Source organism: Priapulus caudatus, unplaced genomic scaffold (assembly GCF_000485595.1).
Source record: "Priapulus caudatus unplaced genomic scaffold, Priapulus_caudatus-5.0.1 Scaffold403, whole genome shotgun sequence".
Lineage (NCBI taxonomy): Eukaryota > Metazoa > Priapulida > Priapulimorpha > Priapulimorphida > Priapulidae > Priapulus > Priapulus caudatus.
Window position 1 is genome coordinate 147,854 of NW_014577464.1, and position 23,017 is coordinate 170,870.

Here is a 23,017-nt window from a genome sequence, read left to right on the forward strand (position 1 = left end):
CACACAAACACCACACACACGGCTGTCCGTATACAAGCACACAACAGCCTAGGAACGTGCGCCGCGACCCCACACACAGCACGTTAGGGCACACACACACGCCACCCACACACTGACACACACACATGACACAGCACATCACACACCCACACACAACCAACGCCATACACACACTCATGCACACACGCAAAACGCATACACCACGCCGGCGCTACCGCACGGCGAGCGAGGACGGTGAAGTGGATTGGATGATTTACAACGCCGCTCAAGCACAACACAACTCGTCGTCCGTTGCACGACAAACAGCACATCCATACATAGCACGACGCGAGCTCGCACGCCAGAACGCACCACAAGGACACCACTGGTGTAGACAACACCACACTACAGTCTCACACAGCAGCCCGGCTGCACGACGCGGGCACGGGCGTGCTGAGTCTCGGTGTGGGCGTTATTGCCCGCGCGCTACCCACGGGGCGCGCGCGACATCTCGGACCGCGGCGGCACCCCCCACCACCCAAATCACACAGCACATATCACACAGTACCAGGCGCCGCCCCCGCCACCCGCACGCCAGCACGCACAATCGCCGCGCAGCCGCCGCGCGCGTAATGTCTCATCTTATACCGTGAATTATTCGTTTGGTAAACGCACGCTAACTTGCTAGTCGTTCCAGCAACCCCCATAAGGGACTACGACGTGACTGTGTACACGCCGAGCGCTATGTCGTTGAATAGCTGTGCAGTGCGGCGCGTGAGTATTGATTTATTACTATGTCACTGCACCGTACTGGCGCCATTTGACTGACAAAATTCCTCTTTAAGCTATCTTAATGCACTTCTTTTAATTACCCGCTTATTCGTTTAATCGCATATAACCGAGCTGACGTTCACAGCGTCACGGTTATATTGTCGATGGGCGTGTTGTCGTGTTGAATATCGCCACTCGGGCAGTTAGATGCGAATAGTTGTATGACTACTAGGCACTTTAATTTAATTTAAGTTTTTTTTAATAAAAAAAAGTTTAGGGTAGCGGTAGTTAGGGTTAAGGTTTAGGTTAGGTTATGGTTAGGGTAGGTTTTTTTTTTTTAAGTGCCTATAAGTCAATCCTAAGTGCCTAGAGTCATGGACAATATCGCATCTAAGCGCGGGGTCGCGTGAATCTAGACCCGTAAGTGATTATCTCGATTTGTGCGTCTACCTTCAGCAAATAAGAAACGCCAAGCTATTGACATGCGGGGCCGCGTCGCCAGAATATTGCGCCATGCCGTTCCTTGCCCATCGGACGTAACACAACGGTGTTTTTATATGGGCTTTACGGAACACAATCGAAAGCGCTTTCTCTGACGATACGTACCGCGTGCGTGCGTGCGTTGCGTACGCGTGCGGCATCAGCGCCATCTGTTTCAGGCAGAAGCTTGTTATGAATAATATTTTCTACGGCTATGGCGTGTCTGCGTGCGTGAGTGTTCTAATTGCGTTACCTTTGCTTCTGTGTGCAAGGTAACGTAAGCCAAGTGGGTTGCGCGTGCACCGCATGCGTGGTGAGTAATCCATAGTATGCAGAAGCACATGAGTGCGAAGTCCTGCTGGCTGTTTGTTAATCCTGTCTCACTACTTTCTTATATATTAATTATTATTCTTTATTTTTTCTTGGTTCATTTCTTTATTATTATTTATATATATTCTTTATATTTATTATGAACAATATGTTTGCATGGCAGTGCTGTTGTTGTTAGCAAGCGTAGAAATAATCATACTAGTTAGACTAAATATATATACAGTATATATAAATATATATATTATTATATATATTATCTATATCTGATTAATTTACCTTACAGCAACGCTCAGGTTTGCTGTGTGCAGATCGTCCGCGGACTGTGACTGTTAGTGCTAGACACTCTGATCGGTTCTATTCTTGTAAAATGTTTTGAGGAAGCGATGTTGTATTTATTAATTAGTATTATGTCTTTCTAATTGTCCCATGTAATTCAAATAGACAATCCAGTTTGAATGAAGCGTGAGCTGAGAAGTGTAATTAATAATAAGTGTGATCGGCTCGCATTCGCTGTAATTTGCACCGCTGCTGGTTTCGCATGAACCCATTAAATATAAACGCCGTATTAACCCGTAAAGCAATCACATCTCTAGTCAGTCTGACGCGAGGTTACACGGAATTTCTGACGAATTATCGTTGCGTTATATGTGTGTATTCATGTCATACGATCACACTCAGACCTTGAGGTGATAGTTATTTTAGGTTCGTGTGTGTGGGTAGTTCTACTCGTTGCTCGTTCGTTGGCATCCTTTCTCTGCATTTTCAGTCATATTTGTGTAATTACAGACTCATGTAGTGACTATGATATGTATATTTTATGTATCGTAAAAAGCACAGATTTGATGGATTCTTCTATTCTTTCAAGTACACGGTATCGTAGTAACACTCTGGTTTAATACGCCTCGGAGTTTTTGTACTTGATGTGTGCCGGGTGGGGCGCGTTGTAGTGACACTCTACTAAGTATACTTTAGCAGATACGAATAGAGAGTGTAATCGAAAATAAGTCTAAAGTGTCAACTTAGGAATAGTGATCAGCTGATGTATTCTTACATTCGCATTATAAGTGTGTTTCATTACTTCCATAGTAAAGTAACTACGAATGATTAGAATGTATCACAAATAACAGTGAATCAGCTGCATCGTGGCTCTTATACACTGATGTTTTTGGAAACGCTGACAGACATGCTATTCGTAGTCTGTTGTTCTATACATTTTAATTTAAACGACAGAAGGAAAATTATACAAAAATCAGGAAAAATCAACAAGCGTAATATTTGAATATTATAATCTATTCTAGTCGTTACGTATGAGAAGCTAACCTCCGGTGACATATTTGTCACAGCCCGTGCGCGATAGGCAAACATGTGGCATGATACTTGTCATGGCTTATAGCTGTCAACAGTTGTTCGAGAGGAACGCGTGTTAACACGTGTGTAAAGACTACTAGCCCGAATTGCATTGGAGCCTTGAAGAAGCAATGATCAGCCAGTGAGCGTAACTATGTACGTATGTTTACTCGGCAGAACTAAAGTAGCTTATAGGTTGACCTATGGCGATCGCAAGTATACGTGACCTTGGCGATTTATAAAAGCTGAGAATTCATTGCGTTTTAAATGCGTCCCATTTGACTGTGATCAGGGAGAAAAACATCACGAAAAAGAATATGTGTGTTATATTAGGTGATCCAATTTAGCGCGCTAATCAAATTAGAGACTAATTTTTCTTAATTGGGTCAGAGAATTGATAATTGTGTGTTGTTTGAAAGCCTCTCTGCACCCAGCTTTTGTTATTATGATCATTGTTCTACTTCGTCCTCGCGCTTACTCGATGTAAGCCCCTTTCGCTCCGCACAGGGGAGTATATATAGCTAGCTGCGTTGAAGGTTTTTTCGGCATTGACGGCTCCCCTCGTAGGCGTGGACCAGCGTCTTGTGCAAGGTAGCTTTAGACGTGCGTATATTGGTTGGCGGCTCGTCTATCCCGGCCCCGTCGAGTCATCGTCACTCGCCGGGTCGTTCAATTCCCTGCACTGCGTTTGCCTCTAATAAACATACCCTACCCCTGGTGTGGCGTGTGCGTGCGTGCGTGCGTGCGTGCGTGCGTGTGGCGTGTGGTGTCTGCCTGTGTGCGTGCATGGGCGTGCTGTGAGCGTGTGTGTGTTGGCCTGTGTGTGCGCTGCGGGGTCGTGGTTGGTGTTCTGCCTGCTGTGCGTGCGTGCGTGCGTGCGGGCGTGTGTGTCTGCCTGTGTGCGTGTCGTGGCCGCGGGCGTGTTGTCTGCTGCGTGCGTGCGGGCGGGCGGGCATGTGTGTGTCTGCCTGCGTGCGTGCGTGCGTGCGTGCGGGCGGGCGTGTGTGTGTCTGCCTGTGTGCGTGCGTGCGGGCGGGCGTGTGTTTGCCAGTGTGCGTCAACGCACATGTTCACACTGAACCGTGTGTGTGGCGGGAGGGGGAAGGAGGGAGGCTGCTGTGAATACCAGTGCTCTTTTTTGTACAACATTTCGCGCACGCACATATGAGCAGACAACACGTGTGTGTTTGTCGGAGTTAGGGGGAGGGACTGGGAGGGAGGGAGCGAGGCAGGGACGGCGGTCTTCAAACCTTTAGCGCCGCACCATTTCTACAGAAACCAAGACATCCTGCGTATAAACATGCATGCACGTTCACAGCATATCCTTTTTCAGCGTGTTTTTCAAATTGGCACATTTACCGAGGGCAAATTGGGTGCTATGTGGTAATATTAGGAATTTATCAATATACACGCATGAATGTGTGTATTTGTATATGGTACTGTTATGTGCAAATCCTGGTAATATTGATGACTGAACGTTATCTTGTAACATTTTGCCAATTAATTACATAACAAATTATGGCATTCATTCATTGATAAAAGGGTAACGTGTTTAAAATAACATGGTTTTTAGCTCACCTTGACATCGTCAAGATGATCTATTGCCATGGGGTGTCGTCCGTCGTACGTCCGTCCGTCCGTCCGTCCGTCAACATTTGGCTACGGTCAACGATAACTCAAGAACCGTTTGACCCACATGTTTCAAATTGCATATACTTGTTACTCTTATGGGAGAGGTTTGAACGTCTTATTTTGGAGCACGCCAGTCGACCTTCTTTCGAGCCACGTCCACTTTTTGGCAAATATGTAAATGGCCATAAGTCAGTTCAGGTTCAACGGATTTTGCTAAGGATCTGCCGTTGAATAAGGACTGGCCCCAAAATATATCACACGGGGTTTTATATATTTTTTAAATTATGCAAATTAAGTAGATTTTGGCAATTTCACTATGCATTTCAGTGTCTGCCTACGGTCAACGCCACCAGATTGTATGCCAACAGATCTGAAACATTTATGTTCGCCTCAAAAATTACTCATATATCATCATTATCAAGAGTATATAATCGGAGTTCTCCCATATATACTCTTGCTTTATATATCCCCCCTTCCTTTTCTATCACACCCAAGGTGAGCTACAGTGTCATTGACACTTTCATTTGATATAAGTGGTAGTAAGATCATGGGTGTGTACATCTATGTATACTGTATCTGTGCTAACGACACCCCACAGTTAGCTGGCCGTTGTCATGCAACTAGATATAGTCTGGTGGATAGTGCATAGTTATATAGTCAGATACATACAGCACAAATGCATAACAATGTCTGTTAAATGACGTTTACCATTCACTGCTAGATTTCTGTGATTTTTCCTCCATCATATCTAAACAACGTACTCGCATCTATCCAGTGCTGGGTCTTTTCAAATATAATGAAACTTAACCCTGCAAAATGTAAAGTTATGCAGGTATACTTTGGTAGAAATAGACTTCAAGATGCTGAACTTTTTTTAGAACACTTTCAATTGGAAAATTTGGCAACTTTGAAGATCTTGGGTGTATGGTTCCAGCACGACCTTAAATGGGCCATACACGTTCAAGATTTGGTGGCTAGAGCCAGTAAAAGAATGTTCATGCTTCGTATACTAAAAAAATCTAGGCTTGCTGTGAAGATCTCGTACAAATTTACTGTGGTTACGTCAGACCGATTCTGGAATGTGCTGCACCCTTCTTGCACCCAGGCCTTACCAAAGAGCTCTCACGTCTAATTGAATCTGTTCAAGTAAGGGCAGTGAAAATAATAATAGGTTATAATAATTGGAATAGGTACGACATGTACGATGAGGTACTATCTCAGCTTCAGTTCCAAAGACTTGCGTTTCGTCTCGAGCAGCTTTGTGAAAAAGTGGCTTATCAGCTCAAAAGTTGTAAACGATTACAGGATATTTGCCTTCCTTCAGCAATAAATGTGTCTAACCGCATAACACGGAATTCTAGTAAACTCCGGCTTGCAAAAGTCCCTCGTACCAGCCGGTACTTCAATAGCCCTGTTCCGTACATGTGCAGGATGATTAACAAATTGTAAACAGGCACTGGATTTTTTACAATAGCATGGATAATTAGGCTTTTGCTTGCGCCCCATTATAAACATTTTGGTCTCTTTGAAATAACTCTCTGGGCAACTTTCGGTTATGTGATATGTTTGATTCTATCATTGTGTCGCATTTTAATTGTAACTATTTTTTGACCAAGGATCACGTTATTTTAAATTTAGTATATATTCTAAAGATGGTTTTTAGTTTAATGATATCATTTTACGAATCAACATTTTAAGTGATATCTATCTATATATAGTCTTACCATGGGACATATATTATTGTAAATATCATCAATTTCAGTTTTATACTGCCTGATGATATCTTGTTTGCAAAATTTATTTTAATTGTAACGTTGTTAACACTAGTTTTGCAATAAACCTATTATCTATCTATCTATCTATCTTTTTGGGGGTTTAGCCTATACCGATTCTGCTAAATGTGCCAGTTTTCACTGCGCGTGCAGTACGGTACCAATATGAGCAAAGAGCTGTTAAGCCAGCAGCAGTTAATGTAGTGTCTAACACTCGTGCAGCACGCAGCGATTGTAGCAAGGATGCGTGGCCATGCATGCTATAATTAGAAGCACAGCCGCATCAGTGGTCATGACCAGGAAACTGTCAGATATCGTCACACCGCGCCTGCCTAGCGGCTGTTTATACGTCCGAGTAACTGTCCACGTTCTAGTAAAAGCGGCGGGAAAACTGACCGTGCGTGCATTCGCGCTGTTTCCGGCAACGTCGTGCCATGCTTTAAAGCGTGGTAATTAGAGATAAACGTATACAGTGTTTTAATAGGAAGTCTCCTACCACGCTGAACGAGTTAGGGGGTGTTTGGAAGTTATTCTTTTCATTGTTATCAAACCTTGGCATATTTCGTTGAGCATAATTCCCTGTATCTAACTAGGTGACTACCACCCATGCAAGTCGACAGTTACTACACGCGTCCCCCTTAAATGGAAATTATTTCCCACACATCTGGCATGCGCAGACGTGCTTTAAATTATGTAATTTAGGTCACCCTTTTAAGTAATAATTTTTAAAACGAAGTAATAAAAATGCACTGGCCATGTATAGGATTACGTCGCATTTTCCCCCAATATAAGGAATTTAACTACTAATTATCTAAACTGAATATGCAAAGTTTGTTGTTATTTACTGAAAATTAATCAGAAATTCTCTCACTGTGGAGTGCTTGTGAAAATTTCTCATTATTTAATTATAACTATTCTCATTTCAGGCAGCCTGCTACAAGGAGGAGAGAGATGTATTGGTGTTTGGTAATAGACAGTGGATTACACGATTGCACTTTGCCTTCCAAGATGCTAGTAATCTGGTATGTATTGAGCATATACAGTTTACAGTTTCAATATTTTAAAAATTGAAAGCAGCCACCTAAAAAAATTCAAGTATTGGCTTCATCATCAGAGCATGATATTTATTCAATTATTTTTCAGTATTTCGTCATGGACTACTATAATGGCGGTGATCTCCTGACTGTCATGAGCAAATTTGATGACAAAATGCCAGAAGATCTTACTAGGTGGGTGATTGGTAAAGTGTATTACTCCAGGTTGGCAAAAATATAGCAGCAGTTACAACAGCAGCATTGCACAGCCTAGCAAAGGCAGCAGCAGTAGCAACAACAACAACAACAACAACAACAACAACATTGACAACAATAGCAGCAGCAGCGAGCAATTCTATAGTTAGGAGGCTGAGATACTCTAGTAGCTCATGGTAGTTTTGTATGCAATTTATGTCCAGAACTAAACTCTTCAAGAATCCACTAATTGAAGGTCCAGGAACAATATTTGGTTGGTAACACATTTCCCACTGACGGCGAAATAGCTTTTTGGGCCATGCCCTTTTTCAGCTAAGTACTACCATCCACCGTGACTATCTACAGAACCGTTGTACCTAGGAGTTTGTCCGACCACTCAGAATGTGCGCAATGGCCACATTATGGGGGGTCAGTAATACATTTTTATATCCAAAAGTCAATGGTTTTTAAGATAATTGCCAAAAACATGCGATTTCAGCATGTTACAAACTACAATTATTCGTAATTGTTCCTGTTATTTGGATTTCTACACTTTTTACCTTTACTACAGCTACAAAACGTCACACATTTTATGTTCCTTTTTCTGCAAGTGCACGTTTTGGTACTCATACAAGATGTTGGGCATTTGCATGGAGGGGGCAGGTCATCGGGCCTGCACGATACTGGCAGTATCACTGGTGTTATGCCAACATCCGTTGCTTCATATCCATACTGGAGTGGATCTGGTTTGGTGACTGCGGGAGTTGGGGCTTGCAACCACATCTTACACTGCAGATATGCTCGCTTTATGTGTTCTCGTAGCATTGATGAACAGCACACAAGCTGGTTGAAGTCCAGTTCTTTCTTGGAGTTGTGGTACTGCTCCCATCGATATTCATTGAAAGTGGAACAGTCTGTCTTCTTTAATCCAGACACAAGGAACTTTTCAGCATTGCTTGTTATCTGTGGTGACAGTTCTTCTACACCAAACCCTTCCAGTAGGGAGAGATCCATGGATGCTTTCAGGCCAGACAGCTTTGGACCCACCTTGCTGGTACTGTCGCAACCGCTGAAAGCATGAATAGCTGGGAAACACGACACCAAACCGTTGTCCAGTTGATCAACCAACAGCTGGACTGGTACAGTTTTCTTTGTTTTCTGGTTACCAAGCTTTACGTACAGCTTTTGTAGTTGCCAGGTTTTGTTGAAGTAGAAGATGAGGTTGACAAAGACATCTGTGTCAGGTGAGTCAACCAAGACTGATTGAAGTTGAACCACGTATTTCACAGTACCATCATTAATATGGAACATGATTCTGTCGTTGGCTTCTTCTTGGTTGCTTGAGAGCTCTGCGATCTGTGTTTCAGTGCCTGCTAACAATTTCCTGCATTCACCTCCATATACTCCTCCAAAGAAGATCTCCTTGTCCGGCTCGACATTCTGCAGCATCTACTTGAAGACATACTCCTGCAACCAAACTTTGTTCAACATTGAGCTCCAGAACATATCAAGATCGACAGGGAGTTTCTGATTGCCAGACCTAATGGTGATAGTGATTTGTTCTGAAGAACTTCTCTGTGCCTGTTCCATTTGCTTGATTGATGATTTTTGATAAACATCAAAAATAATGTCTATTCTTGTGGACTCAGAGCCTGTAGCAAGAATGCTGTTGGAAAGACTCAGCCAATTCCCCGAATGTGTGAAGGCCCATCTTTTTCATCGGTAGTTTACGCACAAGTGCCATGAAGTACACTATTGTCATTTGAGCGTCACTCTTTACATTCCTCGTCCCTTGTGGAAGTTGACTGACAAGTTCCCTGGCTAAGGAGGCTTTATCGTGCTTCTTCGATTTGATGCTATCTTTACATTCAGTGGTGAGGAACTGGGATGTGATGGTCAATTCATACTTCAGGAGTTCTAGCATGCTGTACCCTCTTTCTCTAGCATAGTCAATGTACCTAATCGTTTCTGCAGCATCCTTTTTCGCCATCGATTTCTTCGCTGTGGACGGAGTAGAAGTACGTTTCACGAAAACAGTCTTGCGGTTGGTAGGGATTGTATCATGTAGGTGCTTCTCCTTATCCTGAAATCTGGTCTCAACAAATTCTTCTCACCAATTTCCAGGCATTCAAGTAATCCGTCAACAACCTGTGGTATGTCAGCTCCAGTAGAAATGTTCTGAAGTCTGATTCCAGCACCGAACGGATTGTTGATGGATTTTATGTAATCCAGAAGCGTATTCGCACGAACATGGCCAATCTTCGTAGAACTTGGATTGAACTCATGGTTTAGGCTCAGTTCACTGTCATCTTTGTCTCCCAAGTTACACCATTCCAGCAGCTGTGCCACATGAAGATCTTTCTCATGCTTTAGGAGATTCCATAATGCTACTGCTTCTTTCTGTCTAGTCATCCCAATGATACCTCCAGCAACCTTGGGGGGTTTATTGTAACACTTCTCGAGTGCCATGTCAAATCCTACTGCATTGCTTTATCGGAGCGTGTGGTACATCACCCATCCACCATCTGTAAAGCATCTGTAGATACCTGGGAACTGCTTTTGTATGTCCCGGCAATCTTCAGGGAACAGCGTACCCCATCTGCTATAGTTTGTCCGGCCAAACCCGAACAACAAAGGCGGACAGGGCTTCATACTTGAACATCCCCGCGGTCGCGGGCACATATCCCGCGGAACTGCGCGTCTCATCCACGCACAGCGCTTAGGATCAACAGCAAAGCTGGGCCACGCAATCATGTATCATGTCTCTCTGGACTATTCAGGAATCCAGTAATTGAACAATAGGAACAGGAACAATTACGAATAATTGTAGTGCGTAACATGCTGAAATCGGTTTTTGCCAATTATCTTAAAAACCATTGACCTTTGGATATGAAACTGTATTAGGGACCCCCCATAATGTGGCCATTGCGCACATTTTGAGTGGTCGGGCAACCTCCTAGTTACAACGGTTCTGTAGATACAGTCACGGTGGATGGTAGTACTTCGCTCGAAAAGGGCGTGGCCCAAAAAGCTATTCGCCGTCAGTGGGAAATGTGTTACCAACCAAATATAGTTCCTGGACCTTCAATTAGTGGATTCTTAAAGAGTTTAGTTCTGGACATAAATTGCATACAAAACCACCATGAGCTACTCTAGTAAGATGGGTTTGCTGTCGTGGAATGACCAGAAGAAGAGCTTTTAGCATACGACACTGGTTTTTAAGCGCTTGCCTACAATACTAAGCAGCAGCAGCAGCAACAGCAGTAGCAGCAGCAGCAGTAGCAACAGTAGCAGCAGTAGCACCACCACCACCAGCAGCACCACCACCACCACCGCCAGCAGCACCACCACCACCACCAGCAGCTGCAGCAGCAGCAGCAGTAGCAGCAGCAGCAGCAGCACCAGCAGCAGCACCAGCACTAGCAGCAACACCACCACCACCATCAGCTGCATCAGCAGCAGCAGTAGCAGCAGCAGCAGCAGCAGCAGCAATACCAGCAGCAGCAGCAGCAGCCCACACAACGATCAGCTTGCAGCAGCGCAGCAGCAGCATAGCAGCACACAACAGCTTGAGCAGGCAGCAGTAGCCAGCCGTAGCAGCAGCTAGAGCAGCCGCAGCAGAGTAGCAGCAGAGCAAGGAGAGCCAGGAATACAGAGCATTATAACGAGTTTGAGTTTGCGTTCTACATTGCCGAGATGCTGCTGGCTGTCCAGTCCGTCCACCAGCTCGGCTACATCCATCGGGACGTGAAGCCGGACAATATCCTGCTGGACAGCAATGGACACATCCGCCTCGCAGATTTCGGCTCGTGTCTGAAGTTGGGCGCAGACAACCTGGTGCACGACACGACAGCGGTCGGCACACCGGACTACATCGCTCCGGAAGTGCTCATGGTAAGAGCATGGGCGTTAACTGTCCGTCTGTAGTCGGACTTCTGTGTTGCGAAAAAAACGTTTTTTAAAAGTGAATTGCATCTAATGATATCTTAACTATGTATGTTTGTTGTATATTCTTGTATAATAGTGTTTTATCCAAGTTTACACGTTACAAATTAATTAGATTGTAGTATTTTCTAAATTTCTATCTTATCAAAAAATTTCACCAAATGTGTTTTATAATGCACAGAATCCATAGCTTGGGGGGCGGGGCCTTGCCAGACAAATTTTTTTTCAGTCGCCACTTTTTGATGTTAACACCCATGTAAAAGATGCTTGGCAGTATGAAACCAAAACAATGTTTACGTAATTTAGTTTACCAAACGAATCTACCTTGCATCTACCTCATATGTATATCTCTCAAGTATTTTGTCTACATAAATATATATTTCTCATTTACATCTCTGGTACTAATTTATACCCAGATTTAAACTTGGTTCCATCAAGTCTCAAATGAAAGTCAACAATAATCACTGTTGGCCCATGGCATATACTTATGATGTTGTCTTGTCGTTACACAGGCGTTTGAGGATGGCAAGGGAAGGTACGGCCCGCAGTGTGACTTCTGGTCTGTTGGCGTCGTCATGTACGAGATGTTGTTTGGAGAAACTCCGTTCTACGCGGAGTCGCTCATCGAGACGTACGGCAAGATCATGTCACACTACATGAAGAAGGTAGGTGCAGTCGCACCGTTCTCGTGTGATTATGTCGTCGCTGTGCAGGGTGTAAGCTGGACAAAAAAAATGTTAGCACTATATGTAATTTGGTCTGAAAATGTTTCATCGAATTCTACTAAGACTAACTATGTAATGTATTCGTGTGTGTAGCGAAGGCCACTTTGATAATCTTCGGTCTTTTCCGGAAAAGTTTCGGCAATGGGTAAACAAAGAACACACGCAGTGTACCTCATGCTTTGGGTTAGCAAGTAGCGATCTCGTGTAGAATTCGAGTGGCCTATGAATTAGCTTGTAGCGGTCGCTATATAGTGGGTAGAATTCGAGTTCAGTCTGAAGGGCCTATTTCGCTTTAGCTTTTTCGCGAATTTATTATGACATTCTTTCGCCAAATTAAACTTTAATTCGCATTTGGAAAATTAGCAAACGACAGCTTAAACCTTGCTGTGTCTGTCGAACTATTTGTTAACCATTCTTACACCAACAGACTTTGAGTCTGATTCAACCTCGAGGCGCAATTCTTTTCTGTAGAAGGAGTTTGAGTTTCCGGAGGAGGTGGATGTGACAGAGGACACCATGGACCTGATCACCCGCATGTGTCTGCCGGCGCATGAGCGGCTAGGCAAAGGAGGCATCGACGACTTCAAGACTCATCCATTTTTCACCGGTATAACTTGGGAGGGCATAAAAGACGGTGAGGCATATTTATAATAATATGGTAGCAGTGTGCGTTAGAATGGCTAGGAGAATTGATGATTATAATGTGAATAGAATAATGATAGACATAGGTGCAATAGTTCATAGAAACTGACTATTGTTAACTAAAATCATTAGTATCATTTTGGTTTACATGGTTAGTTTTAAACACTCATATAAGTTGTTTTTATTTTCTATGTAACAAACGTAATTTTTTTTACAATTTGCAAGTATTTGTACGTATATTGAGAATAATACGTAAATGTTCTAACGTTTCAAAATGATTAAACTCTGATTATCACCCCCCTCGATCTCTACCACTTCTGCATTGTTTTTATATCATTACTCCATATCGAGTATAATGCATTTGGAAGCTTTCTTTCTGAGACATTTTATGACATTAATAGAGCCTTCTGTTCCGTTTTATTTTGTTGAATGCCTCTTGATAAATAGGAAAAAATAATATATATAAAACAAAATAAATTTGTCTGTTTGTTAGGTCCAGCACCATATAATCCTGGAGTAACCGGTGAAACTGACACGTCAAATTTTGATTGCGATGATGTAGACTTCAAGCCTTATGTGAGTGACAGTACTTGTATGCTTTAATTGGAAACACCACAATGTCAGAGTGCTTTTGTATTGTATTGCTTTTGTGCTATTATATAGCTACAAGTAACCATAAGATTATACAATTATTTAACAATGTGCTTTTATTTCTATAATATCATTAAACGGGTTTCATCACTTCACAGACCGAAGGTTCCAGGCATTAATTAAAACTGCCGGTCTGGTGTTATTGTCGACTAGAATACAGACGACACCATATATTCTTAGTTCGAATCGTGAATGTGATTCTACGGCAACTGCTTCGTGGTTGTCTATCTGTCTCTTCTCAGCACAGATTCTTGATTTGTAAGATGTTGTTTGTGATCCAGGATGCTAGTCCACCCAAGGCACACATAGCTTTCTCCGGTCATCATCTGCCTTTCATTGGATTCACCTACTCGGACATGCTGTGAGTACTCCGATGTCGCAGAGTTGTCTAATGTTGTTGTGCAGATGCCATAAATATGCTGCACCAATCCACAAGCATATGCTATCAGTCACTTAAGTGTGCGTTTATATATGCACTAACTTGCCTCTCGCGTATCTATCGGGTTGTTCATATACACATCCCCACATTTATTATCATGCGTTTGTACTTGCATACATATATGGTCACACTACGGTGCTTGCAAGTACTCGCACACCAAAAGAATCTGCAAGTGCACGTAACCACGAGAGCGTACGGTTCCACACTCTCACTCACATTTGTATGTGTGGTTGTGTGCATGCCTGTATGCGTACGTGGTATGTATCTGTATCTGTGTCCAGATCTGTCTTTCTGTCTGTGTGTCTGTCTGCATGTCTAGCCATCTGTGTATGCATATTTGTGCATACGTGTACTCGTATCTGTATTTGTATGCATACATGCCTTTGTGTCCATGTATATGTTGCAGAATTAAATTAAAGTCTAACTATCTATCTTAATATCATTATTCCAGAAAAATCTCTGATTGCAATAGCCTTATGGGGCAGGCTCGTGGTGCAGCAAGTGCAGACATGACAGATGGAGATGACCTTCTTGAGAGAATTAAAAACCTAAAGAAAGAAAACAAGGAACTTGGAGGCCAGATCCTAAGTAAGATTTTATGTAATATAGGCATTACCTGGTACATCCCTTTACTCCATCATTTTGTAGTATAACTTCTTATCAGTTATGGATGTATTTATTATCAAGAGCAGATAAAGAAGGCTTTCTTTATCTGCTCTTGTTATTATATATAGGTTATTATGTGAATAGGGTGTTTTATTTTGCATTTTGCTTGTATGTTGCCAACCATGAGTATCTCAAGTTTTAACTTGACCAACAAGAGATTTTGCATGAATCAGTTTTATTGAAAGATGGTTCATGCCAGTTACAAGCTGTACATCAATCCAATCCCCATCTCATTGTGCCAAATTTCATCTGTATTTTTACAGAGTTTGCTACAAGAAAGAGTTCTCATAGTGTATAATTTCCATATTCCTCTGTAAACATTATTGAAACACTTATCATATCAGGTATCTGGTAATGTTATGTACACATGGATTTTCTGCGCGTGTAAATATAATTCTATACATTCTATAATTTCTATACATCTGTTGTTACTGTGCAAAGGCATTCCAGATTTTGAGGTTATTGAGGATACCACACAGCCTCACGTCATGAGAGATTATGTTAGACAGCTCCAGGAAGAGATCAACTCTCTCCGAATGTCAATGCGCTGTGAGTAGCGTTTATTCTAAATTGCTTTTCCCCCAAGAAAAATATCATGAAGCCTAATTAGGGTTATAAGCATGAAAGGAAACCTTGAAATGGCTCCTGTCTTTAACAGGGCTGATTATTTTGGTACCAATTGCCAAAGTTATTTTATTATTGAGAATACATATGATTGCAATCAACACATATACCTTGTTGATACCAATGCTTGGATTTCTTTTTTGGAAGTACATGAAAATGCCACTTTATTGTATGTACATACAAATGTACTACTGTCGTCTATTATATTGTTTTGATTCAGTGTCCACTATACTATCACCTACTATGTTTATGAAAGCACCCACTTGTGCCAACTACTATATTATTTGATAAAATGTCTTTATCACAGAAGGAAGCTATACATAAACTACATTAATTTGTGCTCACATTTAATGAACAGCACTATCCATTACAAAACTGTGGCAGTGCTCCTAAACGTGTCAGCAATTTTACTTGGCTTTTAATGAACTCTAAAGAGTGTAGTGCATCGTTTTCTTCTTCTTCTTCTTCTTCTTCTTCTTCTTCTTCTTCTTCTTCTTCTTCTTCTTCTTCTTCTTCTTCTTCTTCTTCAATGTTTTCTTGCTTGTAGTTGCTGAGTTAAGGACAGTGGAGCAGGATAGTACTCTACAGCATCTGAAGCAAGCCAATAAGAACCTAAACACACAAGAAGGAGAGAGAGATGAGGTCATCAGCCAGCTCAAGGACAACATCAGTGTCCTTGAGCGACAGAAGGAGGAATATAGTGCGGTAAGTGCGTGGCAAAATGGTGAGTGTGTGTAACTGTTGTACACATTTGTTCAGCTTATATTCCATGGCTGTTTAAATAAAAATATGTTTACTAATTATTAAATATTTAATATCCACCTATCTATCTGTCTATCAGTCCGTCTGTCTGTATGTCTGTCTGTCTGTCTGTCTGTCTGTCTGTCTGTCTGTCTGTCTGTCTGTCTGTCTGTCTGTCTGTCTGTCTGTCTGTCTGTCTATCTGTCTGTCTGTCTGTCTGTCTGTCTGTCTGTCTGTTTGTTTGTCCGTCCATGTTATCATCTATACATCAATATGTGTAATAGGGTAATACCAAAGCATTTAATAACGTATTTTATAATTTAAAACGAGCACGTTGATGATGTGTCAACTTCATCTCTTAAGCTAAAGTCACACCAAGCTCCCGGACCGCGCCGGACTGATCCGGGGAGAGATCCTTGTTGGGTCCTGGACGGTCCTGGACGGTCCGGCCCGGTCCGGGGTGGTCCTTGATGGTCCGGCGCATTCCGGGATATTGCCCCGGATGTTTTAAACTGTTTAAAATTGCCGGGGTGATCCGGGACGGTCCGGGAAGTTTTCACCATCCGGGGTGGTCCTGGACGGTCCGTGGCGCGTCGTGGTAGGTCCGGGACAGGCCGTGTAGGTCCGGGACAGTCCGTAGTGGCACCGTGTTGAACCGGGCCCACACCGTGTTGAACCGGCCCATCCGTGGCCATCCGTGTCGTTTTTGTCGCCCACGGATCACTACGGATCAAGCCGGACCCAACACGGATGGGAGCACGGATGGGCCAGGACCGGGCCGGACCAGGCGGATCAGGTCCGTGGCGGTCGCGTGGCGGTCCGAGGCAGTCCGGGGCGGTCTGTAGTGACTCCGTGCTGGGGCGGCTTCATCCGGGCTCAATCCAGGATGGTCCGTGGCGCTGCCGTGCTGGTCCGGCCCGATCCGGCCCGATGATGCATTTTTTCACCCGGATCGCCACGGATTATAAATTTTACGGTCCGGGGAGATCCTGCCCCATCCGCGGTAATCCGTGGACAGTCCGGCCCCAGTGTGACTTTAGCTTTACACCTCTCTCTTTAAAAAAAAATCTTAATCTCAAGAAACTGTTAATTTGACATGGCATTCAAGCAGTTCCGAGCATCATTATCTCGTGGCATGGTATTACACTGTGTCAGCCTAGGATTACCGCCAATGTTAATATCAGGGAAATGCCTAGCTTAAGATTAAACCTCACATTCTTCCCCAGGCACAAACGCACCTGGATGAGGTTCAGATGCAATTGCAAAGTGAGAAGCGTGACAAAGAGCAAAGCCAAGAATATGCTAAACAATTGGAGGCACAGTTGGAGAAGCTTCAGCAGAATCAACAGCATGTCGACCCAGAAATATTCATGGATATTGCAAGGTGATGATTATTGTGAAGGTGGTATTGCGATGTGGCTATAAAGTCCTGGTTTGTTTGCGCCTATAATTCTCTGAATGCTCATCATGGTACTAATTCCAAATTTATATTCGTCTAAATAGACTCAAGTCAGAGCTAGAGCAAAAAGATGTGCAGCACAGCATTGCAATCGAAACACTGCAGGGAGAAAGCACTGAGGCTCAGAAGAAACTAGAAGACAGTGAATCCAAATTCCAGGCTCTCGAGAAGGAAACACAACAGAGCAAGAAATCATTGGAAGAGTAAGCATTCCCTTTCAAAACTCAAAATGCAGTTTAAATAACCTGAAGCACGTTATTTGGCATCACAACTATCATGTAAATAAGCTGAATTGTGAATTCTAACCAGTTCTGTCACACATGCTGTCTATCGTTCTGCTTCATTTGTGGGTACATTTGCTTCGCTGTCTATGCAGTATTGTAGAGGAACATGCACTAAAGACTAGAGTACTGGACCAGCAGCACGGTAGAGAGAAGGCTGCTCTTGAGGAAGACAGATCTAGGTTGCAATCCAGTGTTGAACAGGTGAATATATAATTGCATCTGCATGTGAAAATGTTCCCAGTCGTTAACAATTTCCTGAAGAATTGTTAATGGATTTATACTTCCAATTTCACTATGTACTATGATTATTTAAAGAGATCTTGTTGGAGATTTAGGAGTCCTAGACCCATAGACGATGAGTACTCTATTTCCTATAATGTAAATGTACAGACAGCGTCTACTGCTGTAAATTATTGTTGTTGTTGTTTCTTATTAATGTCGATTTAAGTCTCGATTTAAGTCTCTGGCCTCAAGGATATGGGAAACAATTCCTCTTGAAATTAAAACCTCACCTCACAGTAAATTTAAACATGATTATAAGCTATTCCTTCTTGCCAGCCAGTAATGATCAATTAAATTAAATTAGTGCATGTTATTTATAGGACCATTGGAAAATAGTTATATATTATATAATTGCTTTCTTGTTCTTGTTACTTATTATACTTATTACATCAATTGTATTTTTTGGTCTACTGTTCCATATATGTATGTATGTATGTATATATATTTTTCCTCTTATTTCCTATATTTTGTTTAATTGTACTTTTCCCTCAGTCATTTTATTACCTGTGGTAGTGGTCAACTCGAAAGCTTATGGCTACTTTGACCACTACGCACATTCACCTTAAACCTATCGATTCTATAATATTATTTATTTCTCTCCCTTTTTACTTCTATCTTAAATTATCTGTACAAATGAATGAAAAGTGCAAAATAAAATAAATCTGAATCTGAATCTAATGTACCATGCATTTTACGAATGTTGAGTGATTGCAAATCTCTTACTAAAGTGCTTGTACTTTTGCAGTAAAAATTTTCCTCTTCTTTATTTTTTTATTTATCACACTTACCTCTACAGTTCCATGACGAAGTCGAAAAGCTCATTAGTGAGAAACACCAATTAGTTGATGAGATCGATGACCTCAAGATCGAGGTCGAGAATCAGCGTGTGCCGAGCGAAAAGGTATGTAAGAAATAAAAGGTTCTTTCGGTGAGAATATTTAAGATGGTTCTTTGGGTCATTTAGACAGTGGGCTAGATATAAAATCTAGACGGCATTCATGAACCAGTATCATAATACAGTAGGTAAATGCGATAGAATTCAATACAATGTTAGAAAATGAAAGTTGAAGTGGATGAACCAGTTCTACCTAGTTGTGTTTGCTATGTGCTTTTCTCTTACACGCAATAAATCAAGAAAGTGCGTTTAGAATGCAGTTCATATACCCTTTAATTATTAATTTATTTGTGAGGCTGACTGTTAAACCTGATGGTGTAGTCAGTGGTACATTTCGACGCTTGTGTTTATTGCTTAGGAGGAAGCCTGGAAGAGAAAGCGAACACAGAAAGTGGAGAAGATGGAGCTATTGCAGCTGCAGTCCACAGTCCAAGCTGAGGTCGCTGCAAAGCAGGATATTTCTGATGAGTTGGCGAAGAGTGCAGCAGCAAGGGCTGAAGCAGAAAGGTAGGCTCGCATGCAAGTTTATGATTGCTAATTTATAGTCATAGGAGCCAACTAGGAGACTCTAATATCAGTATAGATGCAGGTGGAGTGAATACTGCCAACGACAGTCTTTTGTATATTATGCTGTTGCTATCACTCCTGGCCTGTGGTTTAAAAAGCCACAGTAAAATGCCATCATGCAGTATTCACATTTAATTGGAAGCCATTTCGTATAACTTTATCTATATCTAACTATTTCAAACAGTATCTTTATGTATTCAAATCTAACTGGTGCCACACATCATCAAGTTAAGTAGTTTCTACGGAAGCTGAAAATACATAGAGGTTACATAGCGAATTGTGTTCGTTTGGCTGCATGCGTTGTTGGTTATAGTTGCATCCACTAGTAGAGTTGCGCGCATGTAGTCACTTGACGTGCCTTTGATAAGGGCAATGGGTAAATGATATTTAATAAAGGTAAATAAGGGTAAATAATATTTGTTTCTATTGATGTCTGCAGCAAGCTCAGTCAAGCTGAGCAGACGATTGAAGATCTCAGGAAGGAGCTCCATCTGCTGAGGAACGAAATTAGGCAGCTGCGCAGCAGACCGAATGGCGACGAAGGTAAAGAGATGGGGATGATGATGATAGTGAGGATGAGTGTGAGAGTAAGGAGCGAATGGGGATGATGATGATGATGATGATAGTGATGATGATGGCGAGAATAAATCTGATGAATCTGATGATGAGGGTAACAATGCTAATGATGATTATGGTTGATAACATGGTTACATAAATAATAAAGTAATAATTAAATTATACATAAGACTGCTATTATGTAGTGTCCATTATAAGCTGTAGCAGAAGTGTAAATGTTTGTCTCACGTTACAGACTTGAGAAGTGCCTCCCATTTCTCCTGGATAGAAAAGCTGTTCCGCACTCACTTGCCCTCACATAGCGTGGTACGTACTAAACTACAGTGAGTTGAGTATGGAGCATGAGAATCAGTATAACTGTATAATGTAGTAACAAATGTAGCCCTACTATTCCTCTCCTGTCTAGCTTGATATTCTTGCTAGCTTTGTTGTGTAGTTAGGTTGTTTAGACGTTTGGCTAGATAAAAATCTAGACAACATTCATGAACTAGTATCATAATTTTTATAGGGTATAAAAATGCGGTAGAAATTCAACACAATCATTAGAAAATGAAAGCTATGAGAAGGGACTTCTAGAGAGGGTGTCATTATGCGGACTGGTTACCTGGCCTCCGTAGACAACCCGTAATCTAGAATCTCTGTTTCAGTTCTGGTCGGATGAGGACGACGACTGGACGTCGTCCTTCAGTGGACGTCAAGGTAACAGGAATGTCGATGACTGGGTGAGCTGGATCGATGAGAAGCCAGGCACGCGTATGATACGGCAGGAGCGTGTCAGTAGGCAGGGCTCCCGGCCCGCCGACACAACCAGGGTAAGAACAGATGATGGCTCTGGGTGTTCTAGGCCAGGAGATTCCTTTAGCACCAGTGAGGTTTAGTCGTGTACTTGGAATCACAACGAATAAATGCGTACAAGTTCATGCCTATGTGGTGTTTCCACCTCCGTTGGGCGAGCAGTAAGCCATGCAGCCATACATTTGAGGAGGTAGATATATAATGTATAAATGTTTCTATATGTGATGCACATAATGGTCCAAGTGTACAGTACCGTACAGTGTTTACCTCTTTAGCCGGCGACCGTCAAGGAGTTGAATTGATTTTAGCTATCAACTCGGTGAAGTCGCTTCTCTTCTGTGTGGCCCGTTTAACCTGCTGAACAGTGACTTGTAACATATTGGCGATGAGTTCCCACGGATCTCTGTGTGCAAGTTCAACAATTAATTAAACGAAAATAGCAAACGTGACTGCTTGAATGGTAATGGTGCATAGTTTGAGCAACAACAGCTTCTTAACTAATTAGTTTTGTCCTATTCAGAAGCCTATAACAACGTGACACGTTAATTCGTCAATGTATAGCATGGTCTGTATGTTGTTTGCAGGGGTAGAAATTAACTTTTGAACAAGGGAGTCCAACGGACTCCCTGCCCTCAAAAAGAGGAGGTCCGCAGCAAAATGAGGGAGTCCGCAGTTTCAAGTTCAAAACTATAGATATTAACAATAACGCGTGTGCTTATTTTGAAGATTCATGCAGTTGCGCGTCTGCCAAATTGTCTCTGGACAGTTGCTGAAAAATACGGCAATTCTGCGAGGCCGTGCTCTGGAACGAACTAGTTAGTATAGCAGAATTTTCAGGGAGTCACACGGACTCCTGCATATGTCAAAACAGGGAGTCCGACAGTACATCAGTGAGTATTTGACTCGGGACTTGCGTTAATTTCGCACCCTGTGTTTGCAGGTGGTGACTGTAGGGGAGAGCCACCACTTTGCTCTGCAGACTCAGCGCAGTGACGAGAGATGTGCGACTTGCAGACGATCGTTCCCAGGCATCAGTAACCAAGTTCTCGTCTGCCAATGTAATCAACATGCACATTATTATAATCAGTGGTTAATATTGGCAAATGATTTGTCATTATTAACCCTTGTTATAATCCACATCGCACCTGTTTTGCCATTTCCCTAATTTCTCCCGAATGCAGTGTTTTTCCCGAGTTGTGTTTATGAATGTTTAATATCCAAAGTCGAGGATATTACCGAAAGTATTTGCAAGGAAGCAGAATTCTACCTCACAGAAATTCTGTAAAAACATTTATGGCACTGCATAGCTGTTGCTGCATGTGACTTGGGATTAACCTTAAATCATTAACGAACAACTAATGTGTCGTAGATTTTTAGCAGTGCGATGCGGTTCAAAATTGATTTCAAAATCTCAAAATTAAATTTTTGATATCAAATTTAAATTTTAAAATTAATTTCAAACTTAATTCTGAAATTTCGCTTTTTTTCAGCCTGCGGCATCGCCTGCCATTTCGAATGCAGCAAGTCCGTCCCGGTCGCCTGCACCTCGAATTACACAGTGCAGACGCCCGGCTCAACCCACCCCCCCAGCCCGGCTCCCTCGTACGCATCCTACAAGTCGCTGCCGACAAGCACTCCACCCGCGTACGCCTCCTACATGTCCGAGTCCACCTCGGAGCCCGCGTCCGCCTGTGAAACGCCATCAGGCAGTAAGACCCCCACGTTCACAACCCCCGGGTACGGCAGCAGCGGCGGTGGCAGCGTCGCGAGGTTTACCACCAACATCAACATCAAGGTCGGCAGTAGGCGCGGCGGATCTGCGCCACCGGCGCCGGTTGGCACCGCGCCAGGAATCACCGACTTTGCCGTGGAGACGAGTGACTCGTCTGCGGCGTCCAGCAGACGGTCGACGTCGGCGGATCTTCCGGCGGCGGCCGCCGTGGCTCGCGAGGCTGCGTCACAGATGAAGGTATTTGCAATGCTGATCACAGTGTGAAGTAAACTATACGATGATGCTGATCGCAGGCCAGATGCTGTCGTTGCTGTGCACACGTTAGTCCACTAGCATAGCATTAGCACAATGCTGTTATTTCCATATCATACCAAGAGTCCATAATAGAGTTCATAATAGAGTCTCTCTTTGTCTTATGGACTCTTGATATATACATATATTATATATATAATAT

General features: G+C 42.7%; 1 protein-coding gene across 1 annotated transcript in view; it reads left to right on the forward strand.

Moving 5' to 3' along the window:
- The window catches only part of LOC106810009 (serine/threonine-protein kinase MRCK alpha-like), a 51,996-nt gene that overhangs the window by 24,447 nt on the left and 4,532 nt on the right, over positions 1 to 23,017 (forward strand). The window contains exons 7-26 of the mRNA XM_014813259.1: positions 7,238 to 7,333; positions 7,455 to 7,540; positions 11,221 to 11,434; positions 11,998 to 12,150; positions 12,682 to 12,844; positions 13,346 to 13,428; positions 13,785 to 13,864; positions 14,394 to 14,530; positions 15,050 to 15,157; positions 15,780 to 15,937; positions 17,200 to 17,357; positions 17,477 to 17,635; positions 17,809 to 17,917; positions 18,795 to 18,899; positions 19,252 to 19,400; positions 19,900 to 20,003; positions 20,272 to 20,342; positions 20,684 to 20,848; positions 21,772 to 21,889; positions 22,322 to 22,800. Of these exons, the coding sequence (XP_014668745.1) occupies positions 7,238 to 7,333; positions 7,455 to 7,540; positions 11,221 to 11,434; positions 11,998 to 12,150; positions 12,682 to 12,844; positions 13,346 to 13,428; positions 13,785 to 13,864; positions 14,394 to 14,530; positions 15,050 to 15,157; positions 15,780 to 15,937; positions 17,200 to 17,357; positions 17,477 to 17,635; positions 17,809 to 17,917; positions 18,795 to 18,899; positions 19,252 to 19,400; positions 19,900 to 20,003; positions 20,272 to 20,342; positions 20,684 to 20,848; positions 21,772 to 21,889; positions 22,322 to 22,800 (2,895 nt within the window). The remainder of the gene's footprint in view (positions 1 to 7,237; positions 7,334 to 7,454; positions 7,541 to 11,220; positions 11,435 to 11,997; positions 12,151 to 12,681; positions 12,845 to 13,345; positions 13,429 to 13,784; positions 13,865 to 14,393; positions 14,531 to 15,049; positions 15,158 to 15,779; positions 15,938 to 17,199; positions 17,358 to 17,476; positions 17,636 to 17,808; positions 17,918 to 18,794; positions 18,900 to 19,251; positions 19,401 to 19,899; positions 20,004 to 20,271; positions 20,343 to 20,683; positions 20,849 to 21,771; positions 21,890 to 22,321; positions 22,801 to 23,017) is intronic.